General features: G+C 33.8%; 1 protein-coding gene across 1 annotated transcript; it reads right to left on the reverse strand.

Moving 5' to 3' along the window:
- Nucleotides 1-1,264: 1,264 nt before the first annotated feature.
- Nucleotides 1,265-22,654, reverse strand: LOC114347974 (F-box only protein 6). Its single transcript, XM_028298621.2, has 4 exons — nucleotides 22,245-22,654; nucleotides 11,866-12,100; nucleotides 10,056-10,343; nucleotides 1,265-3,988 (listed from the first exon to the last, which is right to left on the reverse strand). The coding sequence occupies exons 1-4, from the start codon at nucleotides 22,553-22,555 to the stop codon at nucleotides 3,806-3,808; spliced, it is 1,017 nt and encodes a 338-aa protein (XP_028154422.1). The 5' UTR covers nucleotides 22,556-22,654; the 3' UTR covers nucleotides 1,265-3,805.
- Nucleotides 22,655-22,701: the final 47 nt, after the last annotated feature.

Consider the following 22,701-nt stretch of genomic DNA (forward strand, 5'->3'; position numbering starts at 1 on the left):
AATATTGTATATAGGTAAGTGAGGTTCAATCAACCTATTTTTGGCCCCAGAATCTGTGGTATAATTTATGACCAATCTTTTCGGGACACCCTGTATAATGTACAAACTTTAGAAAAAATATTAAAACGGACCAGAGTTGTAGCGATCTAAATGCAAAAAAAACGTGATTTAATTTTTTTTTATTTTTAGGGTACAATTGCAATTTTGACAATATTCCCCCACCTAACATTTAAAATAAATTTCATTTTCGTTTTCATCACGGTCAAAAACATAATCTAAGACCAAAATTAGCCATTTTCTACTCATGGTCAGTATCTCGAAAAATAAGCGTTATATTGGGAATTTCTAATGTCGACATTAAAAGTTGCACTATTTTTTTCTATAAAACATTTTGATCTAAAACTTACCAGAAAACTTCTATGTTCTCTCAACTTTAACATAAACGTGATTAAGAAGCTACATTTTAAACTTCGTCACACAACTTTTGAGATTAAACTTTGCAATGCACAAATCCGCACCTTTTCCTTTGAAAAATTCATAACCTTTATCAGGAGAAGAATAAAAGCTTGAAACAGGTACCGTTGTCTTCAGAAATGTTAGAGCTATATACTGTGAAAATTTCAGAAAAAAATATTAAAATCGAACAGAGTTGTAGCGAGGTAAACGCAAAAAAATGTGATTTCTTTTTTTTTATTTTTAGGTTAAAATTGCGATTTTGACACTGTTCCCCCACATAAAATTCAAAATAAACTTCATTTTCGTTGTAAAAGTATGAATAAAATTAGCCATTCACCCCTCCGTGGTCAGTATCTCGAAAACTAAGCGCTTTTTTGAGGGTGTCCCGCTCGTGTATTCTTCGTATGTCGGTCATTGATCGTCTATTTAAGCTGTATGCACTTCTATATTTGATATATTTCTGCTAGATTAGTCGTTTAACAGTTGACAGAAGTATTTCTTCAGATTTTTAGGATATCCTTGTCATAGGCAATAAGCTGTTCGCTGTCGTTTTGAAGGAAATTTCCTGTTCTTGCTTAGTACCCGGCCTTGATCTCTGAAACTCCTTTAAAGAATTGTCTTACTTAATCATTCTTCCGTTTTTCTTCTATATATCTGATTATTTGCTCCTGATACTACTTCTTTTTTCCTTTTCATTAGATTTCTTGTAAATATTGTCCACTACATGTATACATGCATCTCTCTGCATTCTCAACTTAGCTGTGATGTAGCCATGGTAAAATAAACAACAACAAATAAATAGGAAAGATGCAATAAAAAGCTGAATCTTTATTGTACGTTTTTAAATTATACTACATAATTGATGCTATAAGCTTTTATATTAATAATATGATTATAATGCATATCAAATAAAAATGTGATATAAAAGACTTCATCACAGGAATATATCACATACATTATGTATTATTATTTTTTAACACTAACAAATATTAATAATACAAAATTCATCTGTGATTTTTCTGATTGAGTTAACTTGCGATAAAATTAAGATAAATAAGAAGAATTTAAACGTAAAACATTTTATCTTGGACACATATTTACTCAAGACAGCTATAACTTCCTTCAACTTATTATAAAAGGGAAAATAGAAGAAAGACGCGGCCCGGGTAGACGACAAATGACCTAGCTGCGCAACATCAAAGAATTGACAGGATTAGACTTTCAAAGTCTAATAAGAAAAGCCCAAAAATAGAGACGACTTTGCAGAAGTCATGGCCAACCTTCGTTAAGAAGACGGCACCCAAAAAAGAATTTCAGTAATATTTTGTAATGACTAGTATAGTAGAATGAAATGAAACATAATTTAACTAAGGTACAGCGGAGTAAGTGGAACCAATGCTTATAGAAACTGGTCAAGGACCAACCAAGTACAGTAGAATGAAATGAAACATAATTTAAGTAAAATACATCGGAGTAAGTGGAACCAATGCTTATTAGAAACTGGTCAAGGACCAAGCAAGTATAGTAGAATGAAATGAAACATAATTTAAGTAAGGTACATTGGAGTAAGTGAAACCAATGCTTATTAGGAATCGGCCAGGAACCAAGCAGGTATAGTAGAATGAAATAAAACATAATTTAAGTAAGCTACAGCGGAGTAAGTGGAACCAATGCTTATTAGAAACTGGTCAAGGACCAACCAAGTATAGTAGAATGAAATGAAACATAATTTTAGTAAGGTACACCGGAGTAAGTGGAACCAATGCTTATTAGGAACCGACCAGGAACTAACCAAGTATAGTAGAATGAAATGAAACATAATTTAAGTAAGGCATACCGGAGGAAGTGGAACCAATGCTTATTAGAAACTGGTCAAGGACCAACCAAGTATAGTAGAATGAAATGAAACATTATTTAAGTAAAGTACATCGGAGTTAGTGGAACCAATGCTTATTAGGAACTATCCAAGAACCAACCAAGTATAGTAGAATGAAATGAAACATAATTTAAGTAAGGTGAACTGGAGTAAGTGAAACCAATGCTTATTAGAAACTGGTCAAGGACCAACCAAGTATAGTAGAATGAAATGAAACATAATTTAAGTAAGGTACACTAGCACTAGAGTAAGTGGAATCAATGCTTATTAGGAACCGGCAAGAAACCAACCAAGTATAGTAGAATGAAATGAAACATAATTTACGTAAGGCACATCGGAGTAAGTGGAACCAATGCTTATTAGGAACTGGCCAAGAACCAACCAAGTATAGTAGAATGAAATTGAGTAAGTGGAACCAATGCTTATTAGGAACTGGCCAAGAACCAACCAAGTATAGTAGAATGAAATTAAACATAATTTCAGGTACACTGGTGTAAGTGGAACCAATGCTTATTAGGAACCGGCCAGGAGCTAACCAGGTATAGTAGAATGAAGTGAATCATAATTTCAGTAAGGTACACCGGAGTAAGTGGAACCAATGCTTATTTTTCTAAACTGAACTTTTGTAAAATGGCTCCACCTATTGAATACTAACCTATTTATAACCTTCATATGCTCTGTGGTAGCTGGGACCGCTAGCCATTCATTTACGGTTTGAATTTGACAGTGGACAGATCGTTGACAATTTTTCATTGCATAGTGAGTTTTTAGTGAGAACAGGTACCTATGTGTTGTCGCGGCATGTAAATCCGAAGAGAATTGTTAAATTATTTAAACGTTCAAGTGAGTACCTAATAGAAGGTAGTCCTTTTTTTTAACGCATGGAAACCGCACATTAGTTCACATTACATAACCAATGCATGGGTTACACTTGTCCCCAACAAAATGGCGAACGGACAAGTGTAACGTATGTGAGATCCAGTTTGTAATTGATCATTTATCTTATTTATTTTAGACATATATAAAACAAATATAATAGAATAAAAGTTGTAGCTAACATGGATTAGAATAAACAATATCGCGAAAATATAAAACAATGTTTAGTTATTCATATAGACAATAAATATAGAATTAAAATTCTCTGATGTTTGGGATAAAGGGCTTAAGTCAGAATTTCTCAACAATAAAGTTTTGATGCCTTCTGGACCAAAAAAATCGGCTCTTTTTATTGGTACATACGGTTTAAGTCTACAACTGTTGTAGATAATACAACTGTTGTAGACTTAAACCGTATGTACCAATAAAAAGAGCAAATTTTTTTGGCCCAGAAGGCATCAAAACATTTTGAAATTCTGACTTAAGCCCTTTATCAAAAACATCATAGAATTTAAATATGACTTATAAAAGAGCCAAAATAGAAAACAAATAAAAATTTTTGACTGCTTCTGTGTAGAAAATAGGCATGTTTTTGTATCAATCACAAGGCTCCTCAATATGTTCCTCTATCGGTTGTATACTTTCAAAAAGAAATTTGACGACCCCTCCTGCCATTTTACTTCCATAATGTCCTTTCCAAAATTGTGTGTCGACACCTTCATGCTGAAATACTAGCGTTTTAAGGGTTTTAGATTCATATTCGTCTACCGTTATCTCCATCTAAAATTTATACAGACGAAGTAAGTTACATTTATTTGAAAAATAAAATCTAATACATAAACAACTGTTAGATAGAAGGTTGAATGCTCAAATATACGAAATTTATGAAATAAAAGGCAGATACCGAGAACCTAGTTTATGAAATCTTGCCCAAGTATACTTTCGTTCCTAAAGTATCATCAGGGGCGTTTCGTCAAATTAGGAAGGCATCCTAGTAGAATGTTGTGTCGTATGGCTAGTATATTTGGTATATTTGGGTATCCCGAATAAAGTACGTGCCTCCTAGCGGCGGGATACGGGCAACAATACATTGGCTTATAGGGCAGTCCTTACAGTAGGGATCCTGGCCTATACAGAAAAATGCAGGCGGGTGTGGGGTAATACTGCACTTTGGCTGCATTGGTGGTGTATTGGCTAAACGTGCAGGGTAGGGTATGGTGCTGATAGAAAAGGCATTCAGGCATCAAATATCCAAACAAAATCTTTTCAGGCCATAATAATGAAAAGACCTTCTCCAATGATATAAAAAACTTATACTGAAATGATGGCATCTCCTGAGGTAAAATGTGCCGGAAGTAAAATGAGCCTCCGTTCGGATTTCCGGGTGAGGACTATCTCAGGGGGAACACGATTGTAGGTTAGAAAAATCAGGGTAGGGTCTTGGAATCTTGGTAGTCTTACAGGTAAGAGTCTGGAGTTAGTGGATGCGCTCAAACGAAGGAGAGTTCAAATTGCTTGCGTTCAAGAAACTAGGTGGAAAGAACAAAGGACAAAAGAACTAGGTGAAGGATACAAATTGTGGTATGCAGGGAGTAGTAACACTAGAAATGGAGTTGGTATAATTGCTGATAGGGAAATGAAAGATAACGTAGTGGAAGTTGTAAGAACGAGTGATAGAATGATGTCATTGAAATTTGTAATTGATAAAGAGGTATTGAATGTTGTGTGTGTATGCTCCTCAAACAGGTCTGGGTGAGAATGAAAGAAGAGCTTTCTATGACCAATTAGGAGACGTCCTGAGTGATATTCCGTCAGAGCAGAAAGTTATAATAGGAGGTGATTTCAATGCACATGTGAGCCAAGCCAAGGCAGAATATGAAGCAATATATGGGGGATTAGGCTTGGGAACTACAAATGAAGCTGGAGATGATATGCTTGAATTAGCAACAGCACAAGATATGGCGATTGTTAACACATTCTTTAAGAAGAGAGAAACTCAACTTATTACGTACAATAGTGGACAACATCAATCCCAAATAGACTGTGTATTTCATGATAAGGAAAGAAGACATACGTGAATGCAAGGACTGCAAGGTAATAGTTAGTGACACAGTAAGCCAACAACATAAGCTGCTTGTTCTGGACATCGAAGTAAAAAGTGAAACTAAACCAAAATATCGGAGAGGACCACAAAAAATCAAGTGGTGGATTCTAAAAGATGAGAAAGAAGGTCTATTCAGGGAAAGAATAGTAGAGAAAATATGTTGGAACATGAAAGGAAGCCCTACTACAATTTGGAAAAAAATGGCCAGTAGTATTAGAGAATCTGCTATTGAAATACTGGGGAACACGTCAGGAAAAAAGTTTGAGGATAAAGAGACTTGGTGGTGGTCAAACGAAGTTCAAGGAAAAATAAAAGAGAAGGGAAAATTATATAAAAAGTGGTAAGAAACCAGATCCAACACAGATCTTCAAAACTATATGGTCGCGAAAAAGGAAGCGAAAGTAGCAGTAGCAAAAGCTAAAGCAGAAGCGTAACTTGATACCAGGGAAGGCGAAACGAAGATACATAAAATAGCCAAACAGAGAGCAAAGAAAGCAAAAGATTTTAATCAGATTAGATGTATCCGAGATGAAAATAATAAAATACTAGTTCACGAAAAGGATGTCAAAAAGAGATGGAGAAAGTACTTTGACAGCTTATTAAATGAAGAATTTGACAGACAGCCTGTGGAGTCAACGGAGACAGTAACAGCAATGGTCACCAAAATAACAAACGAGGAAGTGGCTCAAGCGCTTCAAAAAATAAAGAAAGGAAAAGCGGTAGGACCAGATGATATTCCTGGGGAAGTATGGAAAGCATTGGGAGAGACAGGAACAAGGTGGCTAGCAGATTTATTTAATAGAATTATGGAAGTTGGACAAATGCCAGACGAATGGAGAAGCAGTATACTAGTACCTGTCTACAAAAACAAGTGAGATATACAGCAGTGTACAAACTACAGGGCTATAAAACTACTTAGCCACACCATGAAAATATGGGAAAGAGTAATTGATAGACCGATAAGTGAAGAGACCGAAATGTCCGAGAATCAATTTGGCTTTATGTAGGGCAGATCAACAACAGATGCAATTTTCATTATAAGGCAGTTGATGGAAAAATACAGGAGTAAAGAAACAAACGCTCATATGGCGTTAATTGATCTTGAGAAAGCAAAAAGCTTGAGAAAGTTCCTCGAGAGATTCTGTGGTGGGCACTTAATAAGAAAGGAGTCCCTGGTGCATATGTGAAGACTGTGAGGGATATGTATGAGGGAGTAACGACTAGTGTTAGGACAGGTGTGGGAGAGACTGATAAATTTCATGTGAAAGTAGGATTGCACCAAGGCTCGGTGCTTAGTCCGTATTTATTCTCATTAGTTTTGGAACAGATAACAGCGAAACTACAGGGTAACATTCCATGGTGCTTAATGTATGCTGATGATGTCGTGTTAGTAGGAAATAGTGAAAGAGACTTAGAACAAAAACTGGAACAGTGGACACGAGCTCTGGAGGAAAAAGGTTTAAAACTTAGTAGAACAAAGACAGAGTATTTGGAATATTCATTTAAAGATGGAGTTACTACAAATAAAATGGTATCTTTGGATGGTGAACTGATTGTAAAAAGCAATAGTTTTAAGTACCTGGGATCGGTATTACAGAGTAATGGAGAAATAGATGGAGATGCATGCAGTAGTATTAGGGCTGGATGGATGAAGTGGAAAGAAGCGAGTGGTGTGTTGTGTGACAGAAAAATTCCAATGAAGCTGAAGGGAAAATTCTATAAAACAGCCATAAGACCGGCTATGATGTACGGAACTGAATGTTGGGCAGTGAAAAAGAAAGAGGAACAACGAATGCATGTGGCGGAGATGAGAATGCTTAGATGGATGAGTGGGTGACAAGAAAGGATAAAATTAAAAATGAGTATATTAGGGGAAGTCTAGGTGTGGCACCAATTGATGCCAAAATGAGAGAGCATAGGTTGAGATGGTTTGGTCAAGTTCAACGTCGAGACGTTAATCATAATCATCTAATATGAAGAGTAGCTGAAGTGCAGATTCCTGGAAGGAGTAGGAGAGGAAGACCAAAGAAGGCGTGGTGTGAGACGATTATGCAGGACATGTTGGTAAAGGGGATTAATATTGATATGACCCAGGATAGAATTGTGTGGAGAAATGCAATTAGGGAAGCCGACCCCGCAAAGGGATAAGGCACAGAGAATGATGATGATTCGTGCTAGTATATTCGGTACTTCGTTTAGACAAGGTTATTCAAAAAGTCTTAGTTGATTTACCACAACATTGCCCAAACAATTGGAGACTTACTTAAAGGACTATGTTTTAGAGATGGAAAAACGAATATTCGGTATGACGAAGAAATCCATTTGAGAAATGGCCTATGAGCTTGTTGAAAGGAATGGTATTAAAGAGAAGTTTTTTGAAAACAAGAAGTCAGCTGGAACGGCTTAGTTTAGATATTTTCTTTTAGAACTCCTGAAGGTATCTCAGTTATTCCTAGTGATGTAAGAAGAGAATATTCTCAAGAGAATATTTTCGGCCACTGGAGAATATTCTCTTAAGAGTTGCTGCATCCTTAATCGTTATAAGACGATACATAAAAAAGAAGAATGAGAAACGGAAAATGTGGATACCGCTTTTCTAAGTAAACGCGAAACAATGAGTAATTTAATTATGGAAATAATGCTAGACAATTATTTGTTTAAAGAATTTTACAAGAATGTGAAAAAGTGATTTAGAAACTATTAATAAATATGATAGAGCCAAGAATAGAGAAGAAAGATCAAACATGAGAAACGCAATACCAATCTCAACAATATAAGCAATTGTTATTTATATATATACAAACAGTTTTAGTTTAATGTATTTAATCAGAGAATATTGTCGAGAATATTCTCTGATTTTTCATTCTCGAGAATTTTCCAACAGTAGTTATTCCCTACCAGGTTGATCAAAATTTTAGCACATAAAAAACGGAAACAGGTTGGTTTCCTGACAAGCTGAAAGGGAACAAAATTTCACTTCTGTGTAAATGCTGCGGGTGTATTAATTTCTCTAGGAATAATACAGCCTGGCAAGCGAAAGAATGAATTATTATTTCTAGGCTCCCTTATGTCAAACACTTTCTCTTCACAATAGGTCTGGATACATTCATTATTTTCTTAAAGCATTTTGAACAACATAGGTACACAGTGCTGAGTTGAAAGTAGGGCCCTATTATTTCCTGATGTCATCCAAGCCACAAATCTGCCGACGCTATAAAATACTGTACAGAAAATGGCATTATAATGCTGTCGTTTCCTCCACATTGCGCACAAGATGAAGCCATTGGATGTAGTAGTATTTTAACCTCTAATGGCCTATTTTAATGAGTAAGTTATTTCATGGCTTAAGGAGGGGGTATGGTTTGAAATCAACATATCAAACACATTTTTGTGAATTTTTTTCGAAACTGTGGTAGAATTATTTTATTTTTAAATTAAATAAACACATTAAGTACAATTCAAAGAATATTTAAGAAAAAATTCAATCCAAAATATTGAAAAATAAGCTATTGGAGACAAATTTTGGCAGGCAGCTCAAAAAAAAAATGGATTTTGCGGTGGACATCAGAACTCATCACTGGATTATACGAAACGAAAAATTCAAAAAGATTTTATTAGCTTATGAGTTTCACAAGGTAACAAGGTCGAGTTTTTTATTTTTAATGATTTTTGAATTTTTGGTATCACTCAAAAGTCAAAAATACGAAATTTTTGATAAAAATTTTGTGAAAACCAACAGATTTAATATTTTTGAACAAAAAATAAGCAAAAAACGAAAAATATCTCGACGTTGTTACCTCACGAAATGTCTAAAGAAAATCTGTGCAAAATATCAGGTAGATCGGCCGAGTAGTTTTTCAGTTACAATGTCCACCGCATTTGAAAAAGCAGTTTTGAGAAAAATGCGTTTAAAGTTTTGACAACTGCATCTTCATCTTCTTATTTGTCTGCCAAATCGTAAAGTGATGAACATTGGAATATGTTTTTTAAATTGGGGAGTAATCTACAAAAGAGAAGGCGAACAGTTGTTTAACGTTTCTCACTACGCTCCGGCGTGCTGGCGCGAAGCCGCGGTAAAGCGAGTCGAAGGTAGGGATATTTAACACCCTGTATCTCTGGTAATTTTACTCCGATTATTTTGAAATTTTCAGAGAGTATTCTTGAAAGTATGCACTTTTATTTGAAATAATAAAAAATTTAAATATTTCAAACCATACCCCCTCCTTAAAAACAAACCCTGGAAAAGTCGTAACTCTGTATAACATAGTTGAATGATCTTCAGATGATATGTCTTTTTGGAAACAGTCCGGAGGATTATCGAAAAATGAAACATTTTCCCCTGCAGCTTAAAACCTGGAAGTTCTTGCATCAAACCATAAAGTTGATCATACAAGCTCTACAGTTGGTATTTCAATCCAAATTTCCGAAGTTCGTACTTCAGAAGAGAAATGTGGCATTAAAAGGAATGTAATTTGATCATCGCTGGATACTTCTTTAATTTTATGATATATTTCCACTTCTTGGACCACCCCTTGCCTGAGGCACCTCCTCAGGCAACAAGTTCAAGACCTTCACAAGGAACAACTGTTTTCACCTCCACACATATTACCTTTTGATGTGTTTATAAAAAACAAAGAGATTTGTAATTATTTTGTGTTTTGTTATTTTTAGCATAAAAAAAGTCAAATGGACCATTTTGCCCCACTTTTCCCAATTAGAAATAAATGAATGTTATTAACATACCTTATTCCATTCTTTGCCTTCCCATTGCGGTATAATAGCAGGTTTCAAAAGAGAAAATAAAACAATTTCATCTCCTTCTGTTCTATGATACTCCATTCTATCATACTCTATTTCCAGGTCTTCATCCTCCATAGGTTTCTGCATACTTTCAGAAGCTAGACCTTTAATTGTTAGTTTGTACTCACAGCCACAATCGAATCTCCCAGCATACCATTCACTTACATAAATATGGGGTTTAAACTTATTAATTACATACCTAAGAAGTCGTTTGTTTTCCAAACGTATTACCTAAAATAAACAAAAATGTTACTGAATTTCAAAAATCGTTATTTTTCCGACATTCAGTTTCCCCGCACAAACCTTATCGAAATTAGGTCCCAGTGGATTTCGTCCATACTTTGGGAAAATACTCTTTGAAGCATCCTGATAAAAAGTTCTCATGGGCACAACTCAATCGTATGAAGGATTTTCAAGATATAGAGGCCCAAACTCGGAAAATTATAAGATTTACTGGGTATTCCAATTCACTGAGTTACTGGTTATCTGGCAACATGTAAAAGTTCGGATCAAGGAAAAGTACTAGTAGTCTAGGATTGTTTCCTGGCTATCCAATGGCGACCTTTACTTTGACCTTGACCTTCAACGGACGTCATCTTCCATAGTTTCGAGGGTTTTTGGCATTAAATTGATATAAACAGATTACTCATGGGTTTTTGGGATCGCTAAACACGAATACGCCATCATAATTAACCTCCCTAAGACGGGGTGACCGGGGCCACTGCAAGGGACGGCATCTTCTAGAGTTTCGATGGTTTTCGGCATTTAATTGATGCAAATGAATTACTGGAGGGTTTTTTGAGGTCGCTAAACACGAATATGCCACCAGAACCGACTCCCAGAACACCTGGTTTCCAAAGTCAATGAAAGGGCCTCCTGGAGTTTCGAGGGTCTTTGGTACTACATTAATGCAAACGGATTAGTTATAGGTTTTTGGGGATGCTGAACACGAATGCGTGATCAGCACAGACACAGGAGCACCTGGTGTATAAGACAGGTTATCTTCTGGAGTTTCGGAGAAATCAAATCTAGGAATCAAATGGATTACTCTTAGGTTTTTTACTCCAGAAGATAACCTGTCTTAGGCACCAGGTGCTCCTGTGTCTTGAGTTGATCACGCATTTGTGTTCAGCAATCCCAAAAACCTATAACTAATCTGTTTGCATTAATGTAGTACCAAAGACCCTCGAAACTCCAGGAGCGCCTTTCATTGACCTTGGAAACCAGGTGCTCCGGGAGTCGGTTCTGGTGACATATTCGTGTTTAGCGACCTCAAAAAATCCTCCAGTAATTCATTTGCATCAATTAAATGCCGAAAACCATCGAAACTCTAGACGATGACGTCTATTGCAGTAGCCCTGGCCACCACGTCCTCCGGAGGTCACCAAAACCCATGAGTAATCTGTTTATATCTCTAGAGGATGACGTCCGTTGAAGGTCAAGGTCAAAGTAAAGGTCGCCATTGGATAGCCAAAAGAAAATCCTAGACTACTAGTACTTTTCTTTGATCCAAACTTCTACATGTTGCCAGATAACGAGATAACCAGTAACTCAGGGAATTGGAATACCCAGTAAATCTTATAATTTTCCGAGTTTGTGCCTCTATATCTTGAAAATCCTCCATACGATCGAGTTGTGCCCATGAGAACTTTTCATCACAATGCTTCAAAGAGTATTTTCCCAAAGTATGAACAAAATCCACTGGGACCTAATTTCCATAAGGTTTGTGCGGGGTACTTTGCATTCAAGTTACCTGTATTTTACAGCATTCGTAAAATGAGGTTGTAAAACAGCTCTTACGTCCACAAAATTCCGGAACACCCTCAGGAAGGGGATCACTTCCTTTAGGGACTGGTTCTATAATAAATTCATCACCAAAATTTTTTAATATTGTCCAATGCTTAAATCCTTCCTGCCCGTTGCCATTTTTTAGTAAGTTTCTGAAATCATCTGTCGAATAATATAAGTAGTACACGTACCAAGGCAACCTACAAGAATTTTTATAAGTCCATGTAAGCTTTTGTTTTTGAAAAAATTATAGAAAATGAGTTGCTTTATATCAAAGGCGGACATGTGTCATGCAAGAAAAATTGAGATAAAAATTGTTCTTTTTGTACACAGATGCTATTATTCTTTTTATGAAAATCTCACTTCCTTAATTTTACTTGATTTTTTGATTTCGCAGTCATGTGATCACAATACAGCATTCTCATTGGGCTTTGGGGAGATGTCTGTTTTTGAAATAAACCTTCAAAGCAGGAGTCCGTTCTTGAAACAAACATTCAACTGTAAAGCTGAAAATAACGTATTTGCGTCCTGTTTGAAGGAAACTAGGTATTATCACCATTGAAAAGAACAAGTAAATTTCTATAAGAAACCACTACTAGCTAAATTTTTTTTTACACATGTCCGTCTTTGATATGCAGCCTGACTCAAATAATACAACAAATGGTATATTATGGAGAATAAGGTTCAACCATGAGTTATTACAAAGAACTTTCTATAGGAAATTATGCAAAATTACAAAGATTGCACTGGGCAGGTAACCTTATAAGAATGGATAACGACAGAACACCTAGTAGAATGCTTAGCAGAACTATTGTGGGACATCAGCCACTAGGAAGAGCAAGAATTATTTTTATTTATTACTAAACTTAAGTACGGATTGGACTAATAAAGAAACAGTAAACCAAGATATAAAAATAAAATTCAAAAATAAATAGAACAAGGAGACATACTCAGCACAAGAAACTAAAGCACATTCAACTTAAGATATAATTCTAACACCAACAGCAGATAGTTGGAGTTGGTGATGCAGCAGACACCAGTACTTTGCAGTATTAATTTGTATGCAACTGGTTCTGACATCTAACTGCAACTGTTGAGCAACAGAACGTAATTTACTGTACTGATTATATTGATATATTGATATACTGTTAAGTGATGATTATATTGATCTAGTGTCTAAATATTTGCCTAGATACTACTAGCACAACCACTAGTACTCGCCAATCTGATCATATTATCAGACAGTATTTATTTTTCATTCTGGTGATAAATAGGAATCTGGTTGTGGGGGGCCCTCTAAAAGGGCTACCCGCTCTTAACAAACCCCGAGGTTCGAGAATTAAATAAAAGGCTTTATACATCTATTTTCTATAATCAGCTTTAAGCAGTTTGCAAAAATATTAAAGGGCGAAAAATAAACAGTATATCTCTAAAATGGATAATTCTAAAACACCGTGTATAATTAAAATGTTTGTATTATGTACCCGGTACGGAAAATTGTCCAGTCACCGCGTATCTTATGGAACTTCTATTAAAAATATTACCAGCCACATCGAATTTTGACATTCGTTGCCCGGTATCTAAGTTAGTTCTGTTATAAAAATATTACCACTCATGACAGTTAAATTTTCTTCGCAGAGAAGTTGTGTACACTGCAAAACACTCGATCACAACGATGTAATTCTTTGAAGTAGATAATTATTATAAAAACAAAACGGATCTGTCTGTGAGTAGATGAATGTGCTTACACTATGAGAAGTATTTATTTCTCAAGGCTTTTGAACCTCCCAATAAATTAACGATTTCTGAATATAGGGTGGTACTTCAAACCAGACAACAATTAATTCAATATTTAAACGGCTCGAACCCTGGTGTTGTTCAAGATAACCTTCTCATAGCAAGTGGTGTAAGCAACAATATTTTCTATTACATGCCGAGCACTAAGCTCCTACATCAATAATTGAAGGGTCCAGGGAAAAACAAGCGCCATTTTGCTAATTTTATAGGAGAGCGAAGAAACACTTCAAAATGTATTAATATGAAAACTGCTATACTAATTTGTAATAATTATGATTTTTAGGTTTACTAATCATGGTAATATAAAATGGAATAGGTAAATACTAAACTTTATATGGAATAGGTAAATACGTAAGGTTAGAGTGCAGAATGGAATATCAAGAACAGACACAAACAGGACTTCAATAGGGAGATAGCCTATAGTGCCTTCTATTCAACATTGCCCTACAGCAAGCTATTAAAGAATCTGAAATAACAACAAGAGGGACTATTATTAATAGGAGTGTACAAATACTAGCGTATGAAGATGACATCAATATCATAGCAAGAAGAAAGGCAGACCTGGTTCAATCGTTTATGGCATTGGAAGCAGCAGCAAAAAGAATGGGGCTACAAGGTAACATTAATAAAACTAAGTGTATGAAGGTCTCAAGTAATAGTAGCAGAACCTGAAGATCTAACGGTTGGAACATATACTTTCGAAGGAGTAAGAGAGTTCGTATATCTAGGCTCACAAATCAACAAAAGTAATACAGTAACTGCAGAAATTAACAGACATATATCTGGAAAATAGAGTGTACTATGGATTAAAGAAACTTTTAACATCAAACATAGTCAAAAAAAGAACAAAAATATTGATATACAGAACTCTAATCAAACCAGTCCTGACTTATGCATCAGGAACATGGACGATATCAAAAAGAGTAGGTAACCTAATACGATTTTTAAAATACCAGCAAGAGGTTATCGATAAAGCAGCTACTCATATTTCTTAACATTTATACCAAACTTTAAAATTGTATTTTTACTGTTAAAGATGTTCAAAATTTATCTAGTTGTTTCGATAGCAACAGTATGTTAGTAAAATCTCTTTATCAATTTTTCTTGATTATTAGTTTTTATTGCACAGTATATAAATTATTGTAATCACTGAATATATAGTTAAAAATAATCCTATTAATTTAATTAATGAATAATTTAAGCATAACAAATACCGATTGTCCAAGAATATCTAAATTAAATAGGCACCTCTATTTTGCAGTTGAAATTGATACTCTATGACTATTGGCTACTTCACGAATATATGACTCTTGGATTATCGCGACAATGAATATTTTAGTGTGCAACATAAGAAGTGTGAAAGTAAATGGCTCAAATAATTGTTCCAATAAACAACAATGTATTTTGCAATTTACTTTCGTTCTTCATAATTTGCACAGTAAAATATTCATTGTCGAGATAATCCACAACAGTCGTATGTTTGTGGAATAGGGTATATGTTGTCGCCTACACTGTTAATGTTTATGTATCTATAATTTATAATAATGAAGCATAGCTTATTGAATTGAAGGGCTTAATGTGAAACAATGACAAGCCTCAAGAAGGTAAAAGTGAGATATTTGACTTTGAATGTTAAAAAATCCAGTAACAACTTTTATTGTTTTAATTTAGATATTTCAATGCATCATGCCCTATGGGACTAGTTGACAACAATATTAATCAAATTACTTGAAACTCAAGAAAAAACAGCCTTTATTTAAAAAAAAGTGGCTTGTTACATTATTCCATTAATAATAAATACCCAAATTTTAGATATATGTAGATTCAGAATTTTCTATTATTGACTGAGTTCGGGGTGGTTTCAACCCTATAGGTGTTAAACAGTGTTTATTTCTTTGTCTCCATCAACTTGTTGGAATTTTTGATGGATGTGTTCAAATGCAATAATATAAAAAGCCACGTCATAAGCCACTACAGTCCATCTAATTTACTTACTGTTGCACGTCATTATTTAAGATAGAGATCTAAGTTGACATAGTTGCCAAAGTATAGAAAAATCCTTAATCCATTTTAAATCAAATAGATCACACAATTTTTGCGGAAGTGGATTATACAGCAAAAATTTTTTTTTGGAGAAGCTTGTCTGTATCTTCAATAAGGCATTTCCTTTAATTACAATTAAGCCAAAACGTCGCAAACTCTGGACTACCAAAGGTATCCGCATATCAGCAAAAAATATGCGTTCACTACTTTATATCAAGAAATTTACTACCAACGTCTATGTCACTCAATATATCACCAATTACAGAGTCACATACCTAAAACTCATCAAATCAGCTAAAAAAAGCCTACTATCAAAATCGTCTGGGAAGCTCCAAAAGTGTTGCAAAAGAAACTTGGTCCATAATAAACGATCTTCGAAATAAAACCCACGCAGCTCAAACATTTGCCCTTCCAAACCCTGAAAATCTAAACGAATACTTCATTAACGTGAGTAAAAATATAACATCAACTATTCAGTCTCAACAAGATCCCATTTCCTATCTCCCTAATTCAGAAATTGTCTCGAATTCATTCTTTATAAGACCAATCTATAAATCTGAATTGATCCAAACAATCAATAATATCAAAAGCAAATCATCTTGTAGTACTGATGGACTATCCATAAAAATCTTCTCAAATCTCACAGATAATGTGTTAGAACTCCTCGTGTCACTAATTAATGATTCCTTTGAAAACGGTAAATTTCCAGAGTGCCTAAAGACAGCCATTATTATTCCTCTTCATAAAGATGGCGAAAAATCTAATGCCTGCAACTATAGACCTATTGCCCTACTACCGGTACTCTCCAAAATTATTGAGAGGCTCATAAAAACCCGACTTATGTCCTTTCTCTTTGATAACAATATTTTATCACAAAATCAGTTCGGCTTCTTAACTAATAAATGTACAACTGATGCCATGTTTTCTGTACTTCACGAGGTTTACCAAGCACTAAACAATAATCTTTATACTGCCACTGTTTTCTGTGACTATTTCAAAGCTTTTGATTGTGTAAATCACAACATTTTGATTAAAAAACTTAATTTCTATGGAATTACAGGTATTTCTTTGAATTGGTTCAAGCCTTACTTAGATAATAGGAAACAACTGGTTAGAGCAAATGATACTGACTCTAGTCTCAAAAACATTGTATGTGGAGTACCACAAGGTTCGGTATTGGGTCCTCTACTTTTCCTTATCTTTATAAATGACATCACTAATTTAAAAATCGATGGAAAATTTTTTCTTTTTGCTGATGATACCAGTATCACTTGGAGCAACTCAAATATTGCAACTCTTCATGCAACTATAACTTATGATCTTCTTACGATAAAAACCTGGTCTGACTCTAATTTACTCTCCTTTAACGTGGATAAAACGGTAGCATTATCATATAAAGGTGCTCTTCAACCCCTGCTTGTGAATAGCAGCCAGATCTCTACCGTTGATTTTGTAAAATTTCTTGGTATTCTTTTAGACAGCAACCTCAAATGGTCCCTTCATTTTTTCTAATGCTGAAAAACCTGACATTCTATGTATTCAGGAGCACTGGTGTAATGAGGATAATATTAATCTTATTTATATCCCAGGGTACACTTTAGTAACCCATTTTACTAGAAAAAATAAAATACATGGTGGAACTCTTATTTTATCTAAATCTGGGACAGACAAGTATGCAGTCTCAGTCGTTGATTGCCGTAAATTCTCTGAGGAAGAAAGCTTTGAATGTTGTGCTGTGACTATTTTAATCAGTAACTGTAAATTTCTAGTCATTAATGTGTACAGAACGCCTAACAGCAATCTAGATTCTTTTATAAATAATTGTTTTAATATTTTAGGTCATTTTCACAACCGTGTTGATAAAATTTATCTCTGTGGAGACTTTAATATCAACTACTTAATTCAGAGCAATGAAAAACTTCGATTAGATGATCTTTTTCAATCGTTTGGTTTGTCTCTTAATATCCCAAATATACCAACACGTATTTTCATGAATAACAATAAAGTAACAAAAACAAAAATTGACTACATTGCTACTAATAATATCACTATGAATCATACTTGTCAAGTCAATCAACCCAATATGGGTGACCATCTTGCCATTATTTTTGACATTGTTGTAGGTCGTAATCAGGATAGGATGGAATCTAATATAAAACAGCAGTGTTTTAGGTGTTTAAATGATAATAATTTAGACATCCTAAAACAAGACTTAATGAGGATTGGTTTTTGCGAGGTATACAATGAAGGTAATATTAATAACGCTTTTATCGAATTTATGGATACTTTAAACTTTGCTATTACTTCAAACTGTCCCCTTAAAAGTAAAATAGGTAAGGACGTGCATAAAAGTAAAGGTTGGGTTGATCATGACATATATGCTAGGAGTAAACAATTAAAAAACCTATTTAATGAAGCTAAAAACTCTAATAATAGTAACATCTGGAATGAGTATAAAGCTACCAAGAAGGAATACAATAATCTTATTGCTGAAAAGAAAAGGGAATTCAATTATCTTCAAATTGTAAGTAGTAATAATAAACAAAAAACTATGTGGAGTATAGTAAATAAAACTATAGGGAGAAAGCAAAGTACTAATAAAATTAAACTCAAAATTGAAGACAAACTAATATCAGATGATAAAAATTTAGCTCAATATTTTGCATGCCATTTCAATGACAGAAATAATGCACTAAAAAATAGGCTTGACAATAACCCTCAAAACTGTACTTTATCACATAGGTGGACTATAGACAGTTTTGTTTATTTTCCAGTAACATCTGATGAGGTTCTTGATATTATTTGTGGTCTTAAAAATAAACATTCTTTTGGAAATGATGAATTAAACACAAGAATGATCAAACACATCAAGGATGTTATATCAGAACCGCTGGCATATTTAATTAACCTAGTATACAACACAGGTGAATTTCCTGAAAACCTAAAATTAAGTAAAATTGTTCCAGTATATAAAAAATCCGATCACACTTGTATTGATAATTATAGACCTATTTCTTTGTTAAATGTAATTTCAAAAATTTTTGAACGAGCTTACTACACTAGGATCATACAGTTTTTGGACAAAAATAATGCACTGTGTTCAGAACAGCATGGCTTTCGATCCGGAAGATCAACGGAGGGGGCTACTGAAGTATTTATGGAATCTGTCTATAGGCACCTTGATGATGGTCTTCTTGTAGTGGGTATCTTCTTTGATCTTTCCAGAGCATTCGACAGTCTTAAATTTGAATTTGTCCTTAACAAATTGTATGTCCACGGAATAAGAGGTAACATGTTAAATTTATTGAACTCATATCTTCTGGAGAGGAAATTCTATGTTGAATTAAACAAGGAAAGGTCAGACATCTTCAGTGTAGATGTAGGAGTGCCGCAGGGATCTGTGTTGGGACCACTGCTATTTCTTATTTTTGTCAATGACCTACCCGATCATATTACTCATGACCACATTGTAATGTACGCAGATGACTCATCTGTGATTGTATCAGCACATACATACGTAGAGCTTCAAAATAGAGTGTCAAGGGTTATCAGATTATTCCAAACATGGTGTACACAAAACTTGCTACAACTGAATATTGATAAAACATCGTATATACATTTTAGATGCAAACGAAATATGCCAGTTGTGTCTATTCCTGAAATTGTAAATATTCCAAACATAAAATTTTTAGGTGTATTCTTGGACCAGTTTATGAGTTGGGATGTTCACGTTGAATATGTTAATAAGAAACTAAATTGTTCATTCTATGCTTTAGTACAGTTGAAGAGAACACTCAGTATTAAAACTCTCATTAATGTATATTATTCTTTGGTTTATTGTCACCTTACTTATAATGTTACGTTATGGGGTAATTCCACAAAATCAGACACAGTGTTTATTAAACAGAAGAGAATTATTAGACTTATCTTCAATATTCCTTTTGGGCATACTTGTAAGCAAGTTTTCATTAATAACAATATCTTACCGTTGCCTTCCATATATGTCTTGAAATCCATATTGTATATTAAGCATAATTTACATTCATTCAAGAGAAATTCTGATTTACATGCATACTCAACTAGGAATGCCAATCAGTTTGTTACTGTTGGTCACAAACTATCCAAATTTGAGAAGTCCACAGATTATGTGGGGGTCAGGCTATATAATCATCTTCCAAATGAAGTTAGATCTTTGCATCCGGTGAAATTCAAAAGAGTTGTGAAAAGTATACTATGTAAACATGCATTCTACAGTGTAGAAGAATACTTAGCAACTAGATTGCTGTTATGAGTTCTGTCTAATATTAATAATTTTCATATTTATCAATGTACATTATGTTAAATCTAAAATTTAAGTGTATGTATAGGTATTTGATTATGTGTCTGTGACTATATTGTGTTGTATATCTGACGTGTATATCCATCTTTATGATGGCAGCTGTAAAGCTATACCAATAAAGTATTCTATTCTATTCTATTCTATTCTATTCATATCGATTTGTTAAGTAAGAAACTCGCCTCAGCCTGCTATGCCATAAGATCTGTTTCGAAGGAACTCAATTTAGCATCTTCTAAAATAACATATTTTTCTTTATTCGAGTCTCATCTTCGATATGGTCTTCCTTTTTGGACAGCTGCCCAATTTAATGTTATTTTCAAATTACAAAAAAGAGCAATAAGATATCTGTTTGGCCTCAGAAGAACAACCCATTGCAGAAGTTACTTTAAAGATCACGAAATTTTAACCCTTCCATCTTTGTATATTTTAGAAACTGTTTGCTTAATTCGTAAACACATGCATGTCTTTCCAGCAAGGCCTCATCATGACTACTCCACCAGAAATTCAACTTTTGATTTCTATTTACCGATCCCATCTTCTGAGTTAGTAAAGAAATTTATACTATATTCCGCAAAAAAACTATACAACCATCTCCCTTTACAACTCAAATCTGCAACATCCTTTCTCAAGTTCCGTAAATTGACAAAAGCTCATTTATCTAAAAGACCATATTATTACAGTAATGTAAGTAATTACAGTAATGTAAGTATTAATGTAAGTAATGTACAGTAATGTACAAGTAACTAAAGTGTATTTATCTATATTTGGGTGTCACATACAGCAGCTTAAACTTATTAGTTCCTTTGTTTGTGTTTTATTATATTATGTTGTATGTTCATTTTGCAATTTATAGTAATTTTGCAATATATTGGTTTTTGTTTTTTTACTTCACTTTTTTAACTTGTTTATATTTTTTTTATTGACGATTTATCTAATTTTATATAATTGTATTTGTTATTGTTATGTATATCTTTTTCGTGACTCTATGTTAAGCTTTGTCCATAAAATTGTATAATTTTCAGTGACAATAAAGCATATTTCTATAACAAATTAATATTCAATGTAAATAAATAAAAACATTAGAAATAGAAAACAAGAATTAAGTTATAATCTTACGTTAAAGTACATAATAAAAACAGTAAGTATAATGAAACAAATACTTATAGTAAAGAATATAAACAAATATGAAGTGTCATCACCGCAACTGTCAAATAAATGTTACCAATTTATGCCAAAATATCACCTTCGTTCGATTATAGTTACAGTGTATTCCGAACAAATGTGCTTCATAAAAACGCTTTATAATCTATTTATACAAACTAAATGAAACATATTATTGTGTATTTCTTTAAGTTAACATTAATAGAAATCTTTAAATATTATTTCTACGCGTATATAATAAAATATGCCTAGTGGCTGTAATGCCAGTGTACTTGGCAAAGTGATTATAAAAAAGAACACACATACCGCCTAAATATTTCGTGTTGGTATCATGTGACGTCTCGGGCTATGATGCGGATGACGTACAACGGTAAGCAAATTAGATGGACTATACATTAATCTTGAATGGTAATAATGTGACAAGCCACATTTAGGAAAAAAATTACATATTGCTGGATTTTCACTACTTCTGTCACTTCTAGATTGTACTGTACATAGTCAGGGTCACGGTCACTGTCATCGAATGTCAAGTCAACTTTGCTATTTTTCTTTCTAGAATCGCCAGAACTCAATAATTATCCAAAACGCTTCTGCCCATGTTTGCCATTTTGATGTGGCTTGTCATTATGTCGAGTAGATACTAGAACAAACTAGGCCTATGCAATAGTGTGACCATAGATTTATCAGGCCGTCAATTAACGAAGGACTGAGATAATTTGTTAGTGGCTTGTTATACTATTACTTTAACCAAGAATAACACTAACTATTTTTGAACTCATGTGTGGCTTGTCATTGTTTCATATTAAGCCCTTCAATTATAGAATGTGGGAGGCCTGCAGTGTTGCCATTTTAAGTATAACTAATTAAAAACTAGACATAGCATGTATCAAGGGTTATAATAGTTATAGTTAAAAGCATCAAAATATTAACCCAGTAGCTTACAATAAACATGTTAAAAGTAGACAGATAATGAAATCAAACTGTAATTTTTAACACCCTGTTACCTTTTAGCTTTATTAGGAAATTGATTATTATATACATCCATCCAAAAACTATCAGATTTAATAATGTTGCACCACTTTTTACACACCAAACTTAAAGGTAATAATTGTTCAGGTGGAAGGAACGTGAGAATTTTGATTATAATTTCCTCTGGAAAATAGACGTCATTCAAAAATAACCCATTGCTGGTATCATCTTCAAGAGGACCATGAAACTGAAACTCCTCAACAGGTACATATAATTTGGGTATTTTAGCTTCTTTAGCGTCGGATATTTCCATTGTATCGAATAATTTAGATTTCAAACTACCCATACTATATTTTATATATCACTTTAACATAGTTTAATCACATTCCATATAAAAATGACTCAGAAAATATTTTTACAGCTGAAAAACCACAGTATAATCAAATTTTTTTCATAAACTGTTAAAAAAATAATAGTTCTTCTTTTTCTAAT

The sequence above is a fragment of the Diabrotica virgifera genome, chromosome 1 (assembly GCF_917563875.1).
Source record: "Diabrotica virgifera virgifera chromosome 1, PGI_DIABVI_V3a".
Lineage (NCBI taxonomy): Eukaryota > Metazoa > Arthropoda > Insecta > Coleoptera > Chrysomelidae > Diabrotica > Diabrotica virgifera.